Raw genomic sequence first — 20,171 nt, 5'->3', positions numbered from 1 at the left:
CAAACTCATGAACCCTGAGATCATGACCTGAGCAGAAGTTGGACGCTTAACTGACTAAGCCACCCAGGCGCCCCAAGAGGAAGACTTTTTATTTTTATTTTTTTAAAAATTTTTTTTCAACGTTTTTTATTTATTTTTGGGACAGAGAGAGACAGAGCATGAACGGGGGAGGGGCAGAGAGAGAGGGAGACACAGAATCGGAAACAGGCTCCAGGCTCCGAGCCATCAGCCCAGAACCTGACGCGGGGCTCGAACTCACGGACCTCGAGATCGTGACCTGGCTGAAGTCGGACGCTTAACCGACTGCGCCACCCAGGCGCCCCGAGGAAGACTTTTTAAAGCATGAGTGAAGATACCATAAAATGAAAGCCTGACAATGTAAATATCAGAAATTTCTGTATGACAAAAAAAAAAAATATTAAAATTAAAAGAAATTGACAAACTTTTTGGAAACAATGAATGAAATGCATATCCCAAAGATTAATTTGTTAAATGTATAAAAGCCCTTACATATAGTTTTTAAAAGATAAATTATGTGAAAGGAAAACGGGTGAAAGTCCCTAGAAAAGGTAATCCAAAAGTTCCTATACACGTAAAAAAAATGTGTAAGCTTACTGAAAATCAGAAAAATGTTAATTAAAATACAGCGAAATACCATTTTCACCATTTTGATCTTGGTATACAATGCTTTCTGATGTTTAGCTCAATAGTGAAATAATTTAAGAACTGAAATGTAGTGTAGATTATGTATCACAAATCTACAGATGCTGTTTAGTTAACACATTATTTTATGTTTTTTTAAAAAATATTTGGCCTTTCATCTATAATATGACCAGGGTATATGCAGGGTAATTTGTAGACACTGATTTTTAGGGTGAAAACTGCATCTCATATGTTGTAAATGAAGAAGTGTGTGTGTGTGTGTGTGTGTGTGTGTGTGTGTGTGATTTTAGCAGTATTTTTCTTCTTATGCTCATATTAACCTTCAGAGTATGAATTCTCGGAGTCCAAATATCATTATGTATTCTCTTTCTAAGACTTGGGATAATAAATAACGTGGTAGAGGGAGGGCACAAAAATAAGGTGGAAAATAGGACTGGAAGCATTGGCAGTTATCTGTCTGTCCTGCCATCTCAAACATGCCCCTCACCCTTCATGACTGTGGATGGAGGTCATATCCATTGCCAATATGGATCAGCTTTTCCTTTTCTGGGCAGCCCCATAAAGTAGCTTGGCATCCTAAGTGTGTCGTATCTTACTGGGGAAATAAAACAGGACACACCTTTGTATTTCCTGGTCCCAGAAATTTCAGCTTTTTAAATTCCCAAGGTGGGCAAATTGGAATGATACAATTTTAGTAGGTAGACTAACTACATTTAGAACGTGAATTTCCACAATGTCATTTTGCGGCATTGTTTTTAGAATTAGAGCTTTTTGAGAAGGAAATAGTCTTGTACTTTGTTTCTCTGATTTACTGTGATGGAAAATGTCTCTTGACTTTAATAGGTATGCTGAGAAACATTGCAACATGTAAATTTCAGTGCAGTAGTTATTTTAGAATAATAATTATGACTGCTTCTTCCTTTTGTTTCTGTCATTTCTTCCAATTGAATTTTCTTTTCTTCAAAAAATAACCAACAGTGCTCTCATTTCTGTGTGTGTACAAAGATTTGCATAGCCTTGTATATGGATTGTGAAAATAAAATAGTCTAATAGTGTTGAGAAATTTCAACTCATCCTTGTGACAATTGAATCTATAGTTTTAATTTGACACAGGGCCTAGCATAAGGAAGGAGGTCTGTGTTATTGTTACTTAAAGGACACCAAAAATTTCAAGAGAGAGATACTATCATTATTCCCATTTTAAAGCTAGTAGGTAGGTGCTGGAGCCAGTGTTCAAGCCATAGTTTCCAGGTAATCAATCTATTGAACCTACCCCACCACTCAGGGTTTAGAACCCAGTGAAATGTGTAAGAACATGAAATTAGGTTGCCTACATAATGTGACTCTGTGCTATAGTCCTGGATAGCAAGAAAGGACGATAATAAAGTGAAGGGAAAAAACCCTCAATAATGTTTTTCTCCAAGGATCAATATCATTTTATATTCCAATTGATTTTGAGAGCTTTCTTCTGAGCCCTCTTTGGACAATTAATAGGATGCCTAAGACTTATGGATGTTCCCTTATCTGAACGTAAAAAATAAACCAAGAACAGTTTATTTCACACTCAAGAGCACAAGATTGAAAGATACCTCTAGGGTTCGTTTCGTGTGTTCTCTGACTTCTGGCAGGAATGTGACTCAGCCATTCCTTGATTGTTACATTTACTCAATATCAAAAATCTGCAAGGAAAGAAATTATACAACCTCTACTTGCATTAACTCAGTTTTGAGTTTCATAACTCTGGCTACTGGGGAAATGTTCAATTCTCTCAAGAACATAGGCTTCCAATACAGTAGGTATCATTACCTTTATCAAGGCAAAGACAAGTAAAATGCAATGCATTAGCCTAGAGTAATGACCTTAGTCTCCTTAGAATCCTATAGATTCTGCTTAGCATAGAACATTATGGATAGTAGGTGCCAAATAAATGCTTATTAAATTGAGCTGAAAAGCAGTGGGAAAATTGTCAAGTTATGAAAGCACAACTTGAGGCTTCATTGCTGCGTCTTACTTTCTCAATTCCTGAAGTCACTTAGATTTAGTTTTAAAAAAATATATGGAACAAAAAAATGCTGACTTTTCTATGTTCGTTCAATTATTCATTCAGCAAATATTTATTGAACATCATGTGCTAGGCACTGCCCCAAGTTCTGAATATTTTAAATATATGTATTTAATGAATGCTACTATGTGTATATAATAGTGTGTAACCATAAGAACCCCAATTGATTCCGTGTTAACTGACTAAAAGTTCCTGATGTGAGAATTTAATGAGCTGTTGCTATAAACCCTTCACGGAACGTGATCACATTCTCTAATATCACTAATCAAATAATGCCAAATCTTTTAATGTTGCCACCAGGTAACCTGCACGTCCCCATTCAGCACCTTAAATTATGGAGTTAATTAGTGAGTTGAGAAAGGTAATGTCATAGCAAGAAAGAATTCATAGACTAGGAATTTCAGAAACCAGGCTCTGAAGTGGCGTCACCTACGTCAAATCACTTAATTCTGCAGGATGAGTTCTCTACCTGTAAAGTGAAATGAATTAGAAAAATGTTAAAGCCTCTTTTAAGTGTCATATTCTATGATATTAAATTGATTAACATCTAATACTTCTAAATTGTAGAGGAAGATAAACTCCACATTATGAGTTTTGGCTCAATTCCAAATCATGATGCAAAAATTTCCCTTTCTTGTGATATCAGGCAGGTAGTGCATACATGTGTACAACGGAGGGGTTGAAAAAGGAGGGGTGCAGAGAGCTGCCTTGTGCATATTTATGCTATCGCCAAAACTGAGCTTTTATTTTGCAAGTTAAAAGGTTTCAAACATCAAGGAGGAGTTTAGTTCGCTGTGGTTGTAATTTAGCTCCTCCGGCTAATATTGGATACAGAGAAAGGCAGCAAACCCTGGGAAGAGAGTCTATCTAGTTTCAGTGGTAGGGGGAAAAAAATAACGGGAGACTTTCACAATTTAGATAAAAAGAATACCGCAATGGGAGAAAAAAAAAAAAAAACTAGATCAGGGGATGGCGTGGAGGAGTAGGACACCTGCCAAGCCTGGTATCAATCGGTGATTTAAGATGCTAGAGCGACGGGAGGCCCAAGTTCTTGCTGAGGGAAGGACTGGATGAAGATAAAACGGGTCTATTTCTGTTTTAGTGGCTTAAAAATGCATTCCGCAGGTAGTGACCTATCCAGACCACCTGACTTACTTAAAAAAAAAAAAACCCGCAAATAAATGAATCTAAAATGTTGAGATATTTACGCCCTTTAAAAAAAATAGTAACTTGTACGCAAACATCTTTATCAAAAGCATTTTATTCGAGGCCGAAGATCTGAAATGCCACAGAATCCATCACACGGGTTTGAGCACCCCTCACACCACCGCAAGGTGGGTCGGGCTGCCCCTCAAGCCGGGGCTCCAGCATCTCGCAGCATCCCGGTGCCTCGCTTTCCCCGGGCTACGACTCCAGCTCTCACCACGCGCGCCCCCGGGGCCTGGGGGCGGGGAGGGAGTGGAGGCGGTTCCCTCGGAGCACCCAATCAGCAGTGGGGCCGGGCGGTGGCGCTAGTGACGTAGGCCGTGCTTCCCTCCGCCCCACTGCGGGCCGACGCCGGGCGCCGTCAGCCGCGCGAGCTCGCGCGCGCGCGGGGAAGGGGGAGGAGGAGGGCTTTGGGGGCCGGCCGGCAGTCGGAGGGCGGCGGGTCGCGAGAAGGGGGAGAGTGAGCATGCGCAGCGGCTCCGGGGACGGCGGGGGAGGTGGGGACCTGTGCGCGCGCGCACGAGCGGCCCGCTGGCGGCCGCGGGTGGAGGGGGCGGTTCCTCGAGTGTCGGCGGCCGGAGGGTGGGCAGGCTGGCGGCAGGTGCCGCCGCGGCCGCCGCCGCAGACTCCTCCGGGCCTCGGGTCTCTTCGTCCTCCGGCGGTGATGAGCTGGGCCCCGTCGGGGGCTGCACCTGCTGTCTGCCCATCACCCCGGGCCTCCCTGCGTGACATCGGCCTCCTCGCGTGCCCGGCCCCCGCGGCGCGGGGCTGCCCCTGAGAGGGAGCGACAGCGGCCTCTTCCGCCCCGAGTCTTCGCTCGGGGGCCGCGCGGGGAGAGCGCCCGGCCCCCTCCCCTCCCCCGTCCGCCGTCCTCAATGTCTCCCCGGCGGGGAGGGGGCTGCCTGGGAGACGCGCTGAGCTGCCCCCCCCGGAGGCCCGTCGGCGGCAGCAGCAGCGCCCGGCCCGGCGCCCCGCAGCCTTCCCCGGCGGCGGCGGCGGCGGCCTGGAGGAGCCGCGCACCCGCCGCCGCCCCCGGAGCCTCGCAGCCGCCGCCGCCACCCGGCGCCCGAGGAGAGGGCGGCGGGCGCCCCCCGGGGAAGATGAAGGCGGAAGGGGGCGATCACTCCATGATCAACCTGTCGGTGCAGCAGGTCCTGAGCCTCTGGGCCCACGGGACGGTGCTGAGGAACCTCACGGGTAATTGATGCGCCCGGGGTGGGGACGGGGATGCGGTGCCGCCCCCTGCCTCCTTTCTCCCTCCCGAAGAGGGGCCGCGCTTCAGCCGCCCCACCCCCGTGCGCGCCCCGCTCTCCGGCTCGCGGCCCCTGGTCCCAGAGAGGAAGGTGTTAACTGGGTGCACTTCGCGCCGGTCCCCGGGGCGCTGCGAGGGTCTGGATCGCGGGCGGAGAATCCCCGACCCCCGCCTCCTGCCCGGCTCGGGGAGGGCTCCCGACGGCGCTGCCTAGTGTAGTACGCGCCGAATAGCGTTAGTGCGAGTCTCGGGCACAGTTCGTGTGGATTTACCAGCCCCCCATCCACGCGCGCACGCACATAGACACAAGCACGCACACTCCGCTTCTTGATGCTTAGGTCTGTTTCTTTCTGATACATCTCAGACCGGATACAGGGCTTAAATTCTGTGTTCACAACGATCAGATCAGTTTGCCTCACCTGTTAAATTTTTTTTTGCTGTAGATGACTAATGAAGTGGGGTGTAGTGGGCCAGAGACTGGGCCAAGGTCTAGTGCATTCTAAGCATTTCAGCTTTGACCGCATTATCTCCTCCCTCCTAGTTCCTATTTCCTTTTGTCTGTCTGTCTCTCTCCCTCTGGCCTCAAGCTGCCGCTTCTGTGACATTTGATTATTTATTTATTTACTTATTTATTATCATTTTTTGTATTTCCCTTCATTCGTCAAGGCCGTCAGGAGGGAATTGGACTTCACTACATTATAATAACCTAAATTGTAGTTGCAAAAGTGAGCAGTAATGTCCATAGATTTTTATCGCATCTGTAGGTTTGCTTTGTGAAGAAACTTCCAGGTTTGTTAAGGTGGAGATTGTTACACTCTGAGTTCTGAGTTTTAAAAATACCCTTTACAGATGAGTGTTTACAAGAAGGAAATTCGGTTGCAATTTGGCGACTCCTCAGTTCTCTGCTTCTCAGAGAAAAAACTTAGAAACATACTCAGGATTTAATTCTTGAAAACATATAAGGCTAATTTTGGTAGAGCATTAGTATTTTAAAATCCATTACGTCAAAGTGGTTAAGAGTGTGGAGAGTATTTTACAAATATAACCTGTCCTGACAAGGTACACACGTGTGAAATATGTATATTGTCTTGTATATGTATATTTCTCAGATATTTGTAGAAAAGAAAATTGATGGAATTTTATACCACAGATTTTCTTGAGCACTGATTTTCTTGACACTGATTTTCTTGAATGTGGCAACTATAAAATTAACATCGGTTCTGGATTGATTCATGGTGTCCTCACTTTGAATCTGTGGTTATTTGCTTTGGAGCAAACTGACCTTACATGATGGTTGAGGGTCAGAAATACGTTTTTATTTCCAAAAAAAATAAAAAATACATCGACATGAAGACCATTTCATGATTCAGTTGAGTTTAGAGATGCCTTATGTTCTCTTACTTCTGGCTCTGCTTGTATTTATCCACCATTCATTTCTCAAGTATTGTATTGATAGTGTTTGTAGGAGTGAAGTGAAAAGAACTTAAGAGTTTGTATTTGTATATGTTAAGGACTGGCTTAGCTCATCATTTATTTAGAGAAAATTAGTTTGGGGAGTCATAGAGTAGTGTAAATGTAACTTCCCACTTGGCCAGATTTGCCAATATTTTTAAAATGTTTAATAAGATTCCAGTCATTATAGTGGCTTCCAGTTCTTCAAGTCCCCCATTAGGTTGATAATAGCAGTTTCAACCCAGGATTAGCTCTCATTTCCCCCTAATATCATCTCAATAATCATTTTCTCATCAGACTTTGCCGTTTCATGCAAGATATGCTGAACATCCAGAACTAGTTCCTCAGGTCGGACTGAGGAACACGGGGACCTCTTTTACTTCCTAAATAATGAGTCTGAATGTGCAAAATTCAGTTTGTGAGGATAAAAACGGAGGGAGATAATAGATTAGAAGTCTTCTTTGCCAGCAGGTCGGCATACCACATGTTAGGAATCACTTCACGTCGAAAAAAGTGGATTCTAAAAGTGGTAATATTGTGATGTGGTTCCTTATGGCCTTTTCATGCTGGTGACCTTAGTGATCCCTTATGTAGCTTGGTCATTAGTCAAGAGATGCTCCCTACAGTGCCACTTAGAATTTGGTCTACTAAAAACAAATACACCTCCTAGAACAAGACAGCCACCACTTAGTGAGTGCCTGCTATCTATCATATATATATGTCACTTAACATATATATGATTTCTAATCTTAATAACTTTCCAAAGTAGAATTACAGAGAGGCCCAGAGAGGCAAATTAAATTGCCCCAAATCCTGTTGCTAATAAGTGGCTGAACTAGGATTTCAACCCCAGGCTTTGTCCATAGAATTACTCTTTCCGCTTTTTCACGTGACTTTTACTCTTCCTCTTTACTTTCTTCAGGCAGAATGAGTTACTTGCTTCCCCCTGCTACTTCTGCTCCATGTATATGCCTTTATTATTATATTGTTCAGTTATATTATAATTTTTGTGTCTACTAGACTGTGAGCTTTTGGAGGGTGGGTCATTGTCATAATCAATGGAATTCTGGAATTTTAGCATTCTACCTAGTACATATAAAAATACTCAATGCATGTTTTTTGAATTGCAGTTCCAAAATAATACTTAACAGTTGCATGCTTTAAACATTCTAGTTGCATTATTTTCCAGACACGTCTGTTGGAGTGAATGTGCTGTTAATCAGGAAATGAGTCGTTTAAGCAGCTTTTATGGATTGATGGCCATACCTTTAAACCACACATATGCCTATTAAATGCACTTTTTGGGGCTAGTTACCATGTGTTCTTATATTTTATTTAATCTTTTTAGTAATCTGGAGAAAGATGATTGTTTATCCTTATTTTATGGATTCAGACATTGAAGCCAAGAATAATTTGGTTAGCTCTGATAGCTAATATGTGAAAAATATTTTTCAGATTATGAAAAAAAATATTTTTTCAGATTATGGTAACACATTAACTCAGAAGGCATATAAAGTTGGAGCTGAGATGGCTAATACAGAAAGAAGCGTAGTGTAGAACCAGACTGATTTGGATTTAAGAAGTGACTGTGTGAAAGACTTATAGAAATCTGGTTAGTAGGAATTCTGGTTAATTAAAAACAAAAAACAAAAGGAGAATGTATTCTCATTTCTATTTCTTTTCTTTACACAAACCGACAGGTGTTATTTATTCTTATGTTTGTATTTTATCCCAGACGTGAAGCAGGGAAGTTTTTTTTTTTTTTATGTTTTTTTTTTTCTTTTTTGAGAGAGAGAGTGTGAATGGGGGAGGGACAGAGAAAGAGAGACACAGAATCCGAAGCAGGCTGCAGGCTCCAAGCTGTCAGCACAGAGCCCGACGTGTGGCTCAAACTCACAAACTATGAGATCATGACCTGAGCTGAAGTTGGATGCCCAACTGACTGAGCCACCCAGGCGCCCCAGCAGGGACGCCTTTTTGTATTGACTTTTATTTTTCTTAGAGACCTTTAGAAAATAGTCTTGTGTATGTATTACTTTGATAGAAATAAAATTTTTAAAAAGTGATAATAAGAACCAGAAATTAGAACTAACTTTAGAGCTAGAAGTTATGTAGTTTGACTACTTCATTTTAGAAATAGTGACACATCATCATGGAAGTGACATGGCTGGGGCAGTTAGTGACAGAGACAGGCCTTGGGATGATGTTCACTGACTTTTCTGTCCCTCTCACTTGATTCCACATAGATTCTTAACTCTGGCGCGTCTGATGATAAATCTTAATATACTTAAGAATAGCCCGGCAGTATTCGCCCCAGTGAGCCCAAGAGTGTGTGAATGCAACTAAGTTTTGGCCAGCAAATAAAAGATACTGGAATATGGAAGATATGACTGAATAATAATGCTTTCCCCAAACTTGAAGTTACGATTGCTGGTGTAAAAGTTAGTGATCCATATTTATTATATATCCAGTTTTAGAAATCCTACCAAATTTGGTCTATTTATTTTTTCTCCTTCCTGAAGACCTAGTATAGGGATTGCCTGTAGAACAGATTCGTATCTGGAGACCCCATCCCTTCAGTTAATCACCATTGCTAAAGTTCTCTTCTGTATTCACCACTTCCCAAACCGTGTAATTCACAAGATTCCAAAATTGTTAACTGTGTGTAGGTTAGATGCTTCTTCAGCTTACCAAAGTATAGATAAATGCCTTCCCCTATGAAATAGTTTTTCATTCTCTCCATATGTTCTAACCCCCCCACCCCCGATCTAAAATTATAGTTTATGAATGTACTCTTTCTGTTTTATGGGTAATTTGACTTAAAAAAATAATCTACAATGAAATGCATTCCTTTGCTTTATTTTTTATTTTATTCATCTACTTTGGCTTCCAACTTTGTGTTCTGACCCAAATGTGGTTGCTAAGAGTTTAGAGGAGAATTTTTTGCTTACCACAAGGCAGGATCCCTAAGCCCGTGGGTAAACACAGAGCCAGACTGGTATTGGGAGAGGGATAACTGGTCCCTGAGAAAAAAGGCACAGGCTGGCCTCAGGCTCATCTCCTTTCTCACTGCCAGCTGCAGATGTAGGGCGGGTGCTCCTCTCTCTCTGTTGGTACAAACATTGAGAAGCTGGGGATTCAAACTGGAAAGAAGGTCAGATGTTTTTGTGTATAAAATATATATGTGCTCATTTTTCTGTTAAACATACACTTAACAGTAAGTTCCCTTTTAGATTTTATAGTTGCTAAGCTACTGTAGTGTTAATACTGACTGTCAGCAAAAAAATAAAGGGGGGGGTAGTTTGTATCTACTGTACGTAGTTGGAATGGTTCACACTCACATGTATAGCCAGCACCCTCAGTATGTTCCCAAGTAGGTATGCATCTTCCGGGGTGCCCTGTGCCCCAGCTTCTCATTGGGTTAACTTCTTCCTAAATGCTCTGCTACAGGAGGTTTTTCCTGAAGTATAGGTGAAAAATTCCTTACTCTTTTGTGGTACAGAGCCAGTAAACTAGTGGTGGTATGATTCGTACTTTATAGGATTTTGCTCTTTGGAAATTTTACCTGTGTATCTTATTGAGAAAGAAGCTACTGTAATTTTTCAAAAACCGGAATTGTCATCTTCAGGTTCTTTCTTAATTTCCATCTCATTATCTTTGACTCATGCATCCGTATCCTCTGGCAATACCAAGTCTGACATCCAGGTGACATTTCTTAAACCTAAAGCAATTTCAGGACAAGCCTTAGGACTGGGTAAGCTGTAATTGTGACTCTTCCGTAGCTAACTACCAGAATATAAACTTATCTGTGCTTTGTTTAGTAGTTGAAAGGAAGGACTGGAAAAGTAAGATAATTCACGAGGAGGAGTCAAAATGACTAGAGCTATTTTTTCTTGTAGAAAGGAAGCCTAAACAGAGGAGGAAGGATGGGTCGGGGATGGGGAGGGGTCACTGGAGCCAGGAAAGAAAATTGGGATTAAGAATAGTTAGATGTAAACTATAAAACTCCTGGAGAAAACAGAGGCAGTAATCTTTTTGACATGGGCTGTAGCAACATGTTAACTATGTCTCCTTGGGCAAGGGAAACAAAAGCAAAATCAAGCTGTTGGGACTACACCAAAATAAAAAGCATCTGTACAGCAAATGAAACCATCGACAAAACGAAACAGCAACCTATTGAATGGAAGAAGACATTTGCATACGATCTAGCTGTTAAAGGATTCATACCCAAAATGTATAAGGAACATAATAAATAAGAAGAATGAATAATCCAATTAAAAAATGGGCAGAAGGCCTAAACAGACATTTTTTCCAAGGAAGACATCCAGATGGCCAACAGACTCATGGAAAGATGCTCAACATCACTCATCATCAGGGAAGTGCAAATCAGAACTACAATGACATCACCTTACATCTGTCAGAATGGTAGAATCAAAAAGACAAGAAATAACAAGTGTTGGTGAGGACGTGAATAAAAAGGAACCCTCGTGCATTGTTGGTAGGAAGTAAGTGAGTGCAACCACTGTGGAAAACTGTGGAGTTTCCTCAAAAAATTAAGAATAGAAATGCTGGATGATCTAGTAATTCTACTGGGTATTTATCTGAAGAAAATGAAAATGCTAATTCAAAAAGATACACGCACCCCTACTGTTACTGTAGCATCATTTACAACATTTATTTACAATAGGCAAGATGTGGAAGCAACCCATGTGTCCATTGGCCGACTGATGGACTGACTGATGAATGGATGTAGAAGGTGTGTGTGTATACAGTGAAATATTCCTTAGCCATAAAAATAGGGTGAGATCTTGTCATTTGTGGTAACATGGATGGACCTCGAGGGTATTACGCTGAGTGAAATAAGTCAGACTGAGAAAGACAAGTGCCATGTGATTTCACTTACATGTGGAATCTAAAACCAAAACAAACCAATAAATGAACAAAAAGAAACAGGCCCGTAAATGTAGAGAACAGTCTGATGGTTGCCAGAGGGGAGGAGGATGGAGGGATGGACAAATGGGTAAAGGGGAGCGAGAAATACAGGCCTCGGGTTGTGGCATGAGTAAGTCACCAGCCAAAAGGTATAGAAGAGGGAGTATAGCCAATGGTATTCTAGTAGCATCGTATGGGGACAGATGGTGGCTACAGTTGGGGGGAGCACAGCATAACGTATAGACTTGTCCAGTCACTGTGTTGTGCACCTGAAATTAACATTGTGTGTCAACAACACTTCAGTTAAGAGTCAGATGTAAGAAGAGAACCCCCCCGCCCCAATACAGCGTGTTGAATTTACCGTAGTATCAGATGAAAAATTCTAATAAATTCCAGAAGTCTTAGATAGTTGTGTTCATTGAATAGTCACTGCAGGCCCGATACTGTGCAAAGCATTTTGCACGCATCTCTTTTCTTATAATTGAAGTGGCCTCGTAACTTGCCGCTTTATTAAATGTATACGATTAGATCAGGTACCATAGGCTAGTTGTGTTTTTAGTGACTAAGTATTCCAGCAATAAAAGTTGGTCATAGAATAAACAGTGGCAGTGGAACCATTTGAAAAAGATCTCATTAGACTCTCAAATTCCAGTAACCTTAGGTAAGTAGATTAAACTTGAAAAGAAAAGGAGATCTTTCACCAAACTTGGTACAAGTAGGAAGAACCAAACTTTTACGTGGGTCCAGTTGAATGCGTTCTTATAAATCTTGGGATATGATCTAGGAGGTCTTTTGTAAAAGTGAAGTGGTATAATGGAAGCTTTTGAAAAGCAGGGGATACCTGTATGCTAACTACTCTTGCCTAAAAGTGTCTAGCTAAGATGTTTTTGTAAGGGTTGTGACACTGGATTTTCATGATAAAATTCCTCCCTTCTCCCATTTCCTACGGTCGATTACTTTGATACAACATAGCTCCGAACCTTGCTGCCTATCACAATCACCTGGGTCTGGTTAAAGGTACAGATCCAGGGTCTCGGTCCATATTTATGGAATTGGGATTTGGGGAACAAGCCTGTATTTTTAAATCTGAAACTGCATTTATAGCTAGCCCTTCTGGTGATTTTGTTATTGAGAGCTCAAGGATTGGGGACATCCGATTTTTAAAAATTAAGTTTCGTTGTGATCAGTTTGTAGCTGTGTTGTGATATATAAAGCAAATTAATATGGAGTATTTAGTATAACTAAAGACTTATTAAACTTTCAATATAAATGACTCATTTATTTCCAAGAGGTTGCTCAAACCCAGTTTTTAAAAAGTGACTATCTTTTAATATTAATTATTAATATTATTAATATTTTACTGTTTTAGTGATGTTTTCTTTATATGTACTAGCGATAGAGAATGATTCCTGTTAAATGATAGGATTTTGAAAATTCGAGGTGGTTTAGGTATGTTACATCTGAAGTACATGAGAGAATTAAACATTAACAAGATTTATGTAAACACTTAGATAATGTTATTGGAATTTCCCCTACAGAATAAGTGGGCTTCTGTTAGATTTTTGTATGCAAATAGAGTCTAAAGAAGCAATAGAATCTTGAAATTTATGGGTCAAGAAACTTGGTTTTATCCTTAAATGCTACAGATTGGTTTTTGTACTTTAGACAAGCCACATTATTTCCCAGGCCTTGGTTTCTTCATTGGTAATACAGTCTGATGTTGGCAGTTTTCATGTTGATGTTAAGAGAAGGCTGATTTAAAACTTAGAAAGTTCTGAGAGAAAAGTTTAGTAACTATGAGCTAAGAGAAACACTTACCATTTGCATATAAACTTGTTTCTTTAATCTTTAAAATTAAGAGATTTTTAAATTTCTCCAGAGCTTCTTCAGGCCTTTAATAGGGTGAGGTTTAGGACCTAGAAATTCTTTGTTCTTGGAACATCATTTAAGAACTCTTAGAATTAGGCCTTTTTTTTTTGTTTTGTTTTTAAGTTCATTCTTAGACATTTACTGTCTCATTTTAGTGATAATTTTATCTTTTTTTTCCAACTACCTTATAAAGAATTTTTTATTATGGGAATCCTAAGACCTACATACTCATCATCCCCTTTCAGCAGTTATTAAAATGTGGCTAATCTTGATTCACTTTTTCTCTTTCATAGGGGAGGGGAGAGTCTGGAGTATTTTATTTAATTAATTACCTAACTAATTTAAATTTTATTGAAATTCATGCTAGTTAACAAATTATGTACTAATGGTTTCAGGAGTAGAATTTACGGAGGGCACTTGTTGGGATGAGCACTGGGTGTTTTACGTAAGTGATAGAATTAGGCCTTTTTAAAAAAAATTTTTTTTAATGTTTATTTTTGAGAGAGAGAAAGAGAGGCCCCGAGTGTGAACAGGGGAGGGGCAGAGAGAGAGGGAGACACAGAATCCAAAGCAGGGCTCCAGGCTCTGAGCTGTCAGCACAGAGCCCGACGCGGGGCTCAAACCCACAAACTGCAAGATCATGACCTGAGCCGAAGTTGGATGCTTCACCGACTGAGCCACCCAGGCACCCCAAATTAGGCCTTCTTAAAACTTGGTGTAGGAAACTCTGGATTCAGGATCGGAAGATCCCTTCTAGTTCTGAAATTATGTCTTTGTTTTGTTTTGTTTTGTTTTGTTTATCCTTGTGCAGTATGACTGCTTCCTCAGGATCACTGTCAGTGATAGCCACAGTGTGATGGTCCTGACCATGCACGTCCATTACTTACTTGCTGAATTTTCCTGGTTGTGCTTTTATTTCTGAGCTGTCACTCATTTGGTCCTTTATTTAGATTTAACTTTAGGAATTTGTTTATATTGAGAATTTCATTATACGCTCGTTGATGTAAAAAGTTCATTTTTCAGTGTTCAGTGTCAATATCCCTTGGAAATACTGTATCATGAGATTGTAAAGCATTTTGACAATTGCTGAGAAGACGTTTTAGATCAGTAACTGATTCAAACAAACATGTTGTTACTGACTTTTTTTTTCTCTTTTTTGGTGTGGCATGTATAATTTAAGATACTTGAGGACCCACAAGTGATGACAATTAAAACCATTGTAAAATGCTGTGTTATAATTTCATAATAGATTCAGATTTTGACACTTAATTCTTACACTTTTGTAACTGAGTAGCTAATCAATTATGAGGAAGAACAAATTGAATGACATCTTTTAGGGAGACAGTGCTATGACTTGAATATAGAGCAGTTTTTTAACTATTTTAAATAGCCTTAACCTGATTTCTTTAAAGCACTGATACTCTGTTTTAAATTAAGAACTTGCTTTTCTAAGAAATTTCTTTTAGTATTCAATGATAAGTACTATAATTTACAGTTTGAAATTATATAATTAGCTGGAAAAAGGGTAATTTCGTAGAAGTGGGTAATAACACAAGTGTTGCCATAAGCTTTGAGAAGGGCGATATATTAAAGCAGCTCTTGAAGGTGTCACAATTAAATTTAAAAACTAGTGTTTTTGCTTTCTTTAAGAAGCAGAAGCAGACAGCTATTAAATATTTACAGTAGATGTAACTTCTGTGTTAAATGAGGTTTCGAGTGGACAAATGCAGCAGCTTATTTTTAAGTCTGGTTAATATGTTAAGAGTGATTAAAAATAGATGGCCAACCAGACACATGAAAAGATACTCAACATCGCTCATCATCAGGAAAACACACATCAAAACCTCATTGAGATACCATGTCATCCAGGTCAGAGTGGCTAAAGTCAACAACTCAGGAAACAACAGATGTTGGCGAGGGTGTGGAGAAACAGGAACCCTCTTGCACTGTTGGTGGGAATGCAAACTGGTGTGGCCGCTCTGGAAAACAGTGTGGAGGTTCCTCAAAAATTAAAAATAGAATTACCCAAAGACCCAACAATAGCACTACTAGGAATTTATCCAAAGGATACAGGTGTGCTATTTCAAAGGGGCACATGTACCCCAGTGTTTAGAGCAGCACTATCAACAATAGCCAAGTTACGGAAAGAACCCAAATGACCATCAACTGATGAATGGATAAAGAAGATGTGGTTTATACACAATGGAATACTACTTGGCAATGAGAAAGAATGAAATGCAGTTGCCATTTGCAACAACATGGATGGAACTGGAGGGTATTAATGAGAAGTGAAATAAGAGAAACAGATATGTGTTTTCACTCATATGTGAAATTTGAGAAACTTTAGACCATGGGGAAGGGAAGGGGAAAAAATAGTTTCAAACAGAGAGGGAGGCAAACCATAAGAGACTGTTAAATACGGAGAACAAAGGGAGGGTTGATGGGGGAGGTGGGGGAGATGGGGCGGGGGTGATGGGCATTGAGGAGGGCACTTGTTGGGATGAGTACTGGGTGTTGTATGTCAGCAGTGAATCCCGGGAATCTACTCCTGAAGCCAAGAGTACACTGTATATACTGTATGTTTAGCTAACTTGACAATAAATTCTATTTGAAAAAAATAGTAAAATAAAAACATCACTGCCAAATTAAAAAAAGAGAGTGATTAAAAATAAGGAAAATATATTCTATGTTTATATTCATTTTAACCTTTTTTGTTCATTTCTTTGTGTAGAGTTAAGCTTCCATCTAGTATCATATTCCTTCTGTCTGAAGAGCTTCCTCTAATAGGTCATGGAGGTGCTCAGGTGGTTCATTCTCCCAGCTTTTTTTCTTTCTGAAAAAAAGTCTTCATTTCTGAAAGCTGTTCCTCCTGAATATAGGTATCTGGCTTTACAGGTTTATATTTTTTCCTCTTTCGGTCTTTAAACAATGTCGCTTTATTGTTTTTGTTTGATAGTTTCTGACGGGATGTTTGCTGTACTTTTTATCTATTTTCCTCTGTATGTCATGTGTTTTTTCCCTCTCACTACTTTCAATATTTTCCCTTTATCTTTGGTTTTTATTCATTTCACTGTGATGTATCTAGGTGTGGGGGGCGCTTATTTTTATTTTGTTTTGGTTACTTTGGGAAGTCTTTATCTTTGCTTGAGATTCTCTGAGAGTCTTAGATTTGCAGTTTGGTATCTTTCATTATTTTTAGAAAATTTTCAGCCACTATCCCTTCAAATATTTTTCTTCTCCATTCTCTTTTTCTTCTCCTTCTGGGACTCCAATTACACATTATGTTAAGCCATTTGAAATCATTCCATAGCTCTTAGATGGATGGTTCCTCTTTTCCCTCCTCCTCCTCCTCTGGTCCTATTCTTTTTTCTCTCTTATCACAATTTGAATAATTCCTATTGGTCCATTGTTAAGTTTACCGATTCTTTGTTTAAGTGTGTCAAGTCTGTTGATGAGACCAGTAAAGGAATTTTTCATCTCAGATATCATGGTTTTTGTTGTCGATGATGATTTTTTTTTTTAATTTCCAGCATTTCCATTTGCCTTTTTCTTGGAATTTCCATTTTTCTGCTAAAATTCCTCATGCATTTATATGAGTTTGCAGCCTTCTCCATGAGAGCCTTTAACGTGTAAGTTACAGTCATTTCAACATCCCTTTCTGATTGTTGTAAAATCTGGATCATTGCTGAGTCTGGTTCTGTTGATTGCTTTATTTCTTGACAGTAGATTGTTTTTCTTATTTACCCTCATTCTATCTCCAGTATGTTTATCATTTGGTTAAATTAAATTTATTTTTTTTAATTCAGACATGGCAGTGAATTCTCCTGGGGCCTTTCTTGCCATTGTTCTTCTTGTTCAGGCCTCTGTTTCCCATAAGATCGACTACCTATTGTGCCCTGAAGAGCCCGAGGTATTAGAATATATCCCATTGAAGTACCATTAACTAATGATTCAAAGTGTCAGCTCTTGCTAATATATGAAAGTACTGTACAAAATTAATTAAAGTAGTGCAGTAAATATTTTCAGCTTTGCAGACCATATTATCTCTGTCATAGCTACTCAGCTTGCTTTTATAGCATGAAAGTAGCCATAGGCAGTATGGATGAGTATGACTGTGTTTCGGTAAAACTTTATGGACGCTGAAATTCAAATTTGGATTAATTTTGATGTGTCGTGATATACCGTTCTTTTGATTTTTTTTCAACCACTTCTAAATGTAAAAACTATTCTTAGCGCACAGGCTATACAGAAACAGGTGGTGGGCCAGCTATGGCTCATGGACCATTCTGTGCTGACATCTGATTGAGGGGACTTTTTCAACTTTTAAATGCATCATCCCCCAGAGAGTCTAATAAGCCACCTATATGGGACATATCCCCAAACTGAGAAGTCACTGATGTTAGAAACTAAGGGCTGTGGATTCCACACCTTAGGTTTGCTGGAATGAGAACAAAGCTTGAGATAACCTAATGTGAACACAGACTGTTTAAACATATAATGTGCACCATTTCTATAAAGAAGGTAGAAACCATGAACAGTTTCAAACTATGGGCTTACTGGTATGGTATTTTCAGCTTGGGGCATAGACTATGTTGAGTACACAGTTAGGGCTTGGTATCTGTTGGTTAATGATTTTATTAGAACGGTCAAATATCCTCTAGAGGATTAAAAAATGTGTTTAGTATTTGTCTAATGAGATGGTTTTGTTGTTTCTAGGACTTTTGGATGTTTTGATAAATTTCTCTTAAGTAACTTTAGCCTAGAGTAGTGATTTCTGTCTCTGTCTAGTGTTGTGATTGATAGAGCTGACGGCAGTGTTGCTGTTTACGTCCTACCTCCAGAGGCTGCTTTCCTTTTCTATAGGTTAAGTTTTGCGAGCAGCCTGGGTTGAGAACCTTTGGCCTAGTGGGGCGTCTTCGTTGATGAATTTTAAAATTTTTTTTTTTTTTTTTTTTTTTTTTTTTTTCAACATTTTTTATTTATTTTTGGGACAGAGAGAGACAGAGCATGAACGGGGGAGGGGCAGAGAGAGAGGGAGACACAGAATCGGAAACAGGCTCCAGGCTCCGAGCCATCAGCCCAGAGCCTGACGCGGGGCTCGAACTCACGGACCGCGAGATCGTGACCTGGCTGAAGTCGGACGCTTAACCGACTGCGCCACCCAGGCGCCCCGATGAATTTTAGAATCAAAACTATTTTTTTAAAGACAGTATGTTTGCAGCAAAATTTATATATATATATATATATGTATATATATATATACATATATATACATGTATATATATGTATATATATATATATGTATATACAGGCAGGTGCTAAAAATAATGTATACAATAATATAACCCATCTCTTATCTCTAAAAGATAGCCACTGTTTTCTGTTGGTGTATTTTTCTGTGCATATACAAACATTCTTCAGCAAATAAGATCATATAGTAGGTATCATTCTTTGACTTGTTTTTAGTCAGCTAGTATATTTTAAACATCTAGAGAAAACCATTTCTCATAAATAATTTTGTCCAAGGATTCAAAACAAAAGCACAGAAGATAATTTTGAGCAACTTGGCAACGGGGGCTGATGAGAGACAGAGATTGGGAGCAGGGCTATTTCTAGTCTCGTTTGGAGGCCGGGACACATCACAGTTCTCCGGCAACAAACACAGTGCAACAATCCAGGCAAAATTCGTCTAGGCTGAAGCTTATGGTAGCCTTGACTGGGAAAAAATAACGAGAGGACTTCGGGAGGTATGCCCAGGAAGAAGGAATATTTCCTTCCAGTGAATTAAGGTGATTTGTACAATGGCATGCTTCAGAGTTTTCTGTTTTGTGCATTGTATTTTTAAAATTTTGTTGTGCATCTTGCTTAGCACCAGCCAAGGCTCCCTCTGGCATCCTCTTTCCACTGTTGCTCACTTTCTAGAAGGTTGGATGCGGCAGATGGACCAGTGGGCCCGTGGATGTCTACATTAGCTGTGCGACCCGGGCAGTTTCAGAAAAGGTGGCGATATGCCACACCTGTCCTCTTAGTACCTGTCCTCCCTCTAGGCCTCGAGGATGTATGTTCTTGCTCTGCTCTTAGGATAGTGCAGTTCTCTTTGCCTGAACTAACCCAGGAGGTTTCCTGAGTTTGCCAATAGTGAGCAGGGGCCTTAGACAGACTTGCCTTATGCAGAGTAGATCAAGGTCTTAGGTCCTGTCCGCTGACCGGGTTGTGTGCATCTAGCGGGGAATTGACAAGAATAGTAGTAACCTGAAACCTAGGTTAGTTGTAGATATTCTCAGCGGAGTTCAGTGTTTTCCATGGTGAATAATAAGGTTTTTAAAAAAGAGTGAGAAATGTGAAAATAAGTTTGAGTTTATATAGTTTGTGCTCAGTCTGCCTAAGCGATAACCCTGGACTGGTCATGAGAGGACCATTTGAGGTTCTATTTTAGCTGTATAATGTCTTTGATATCTTGGGGCTTTATAGAACATTAAATTTACATTCCCCAATGATTAGGTCAATTTATGGTTGAGGCCGAGAACTGTATAGTCATTAGGCAGACACCATTACTTGTAATGTCAAATAATCCCTCACTCATACTGTTAAATATAGTCAAGAAATTTTTCGTTCTGTTTGTATTTCAAGAACAACATAGATCTGGTAAGCTGTCCGAACGGGGGTTGGGATCTGAGGCTGATTATTGACTTCTGTTTAAGAGTATGTGCCTGCTGCTGTAGAACCTTTCCTTAT

At 40.1% G+C, this 20,171-nt stretch overlaps 1 protein-coding gene across 1 annotated transcript in view; it reads left to right on the top strand.

The window, feature by feature from the left end:
• Positions 1 to 4,800: 4,800 nt before the first annotated feature.
• Positions 4,801 to 20,171, top strand: part of TMEM170B (transmembrane protein 170B) — a 37,329-nt gene continuing 21,958 nt past the window's right edge. Inside the window, exon 1 of the mRNA XM_058733001.1 lies at positions 4,801 to 5,128. Coding sequence (XP_058588984.1) covers positions 4,807 to 5,128 — 322 coding nt within the window. The 5' untranslated portion in view covers positions 4,801 to 4,806. The remainder of the gene's footprint in view (positions 5,129 to 20,171) is intronic.

The sequence above is a fragment of the Neofelis nebulosa genome, chromosome 6 (genome assembly GCF_028018385.1).
Source record: "Neofelis nebulosa isolate mNeoNeb1 chromosome 6, mNeoNeb1.pri, whole genome shotgun sequence".
Lineage (NCBI taxonomy): Eukaryota > Metazoa > Chordata > Mammalia > Carnivora > Felidae > Neofelis > Neofelis nebulosa.
The sequence above is the reverse complement of the archived record's forward strand: the minus strand, read 5'-3'. Positions and strand labels throughout refer to the sequence as shown.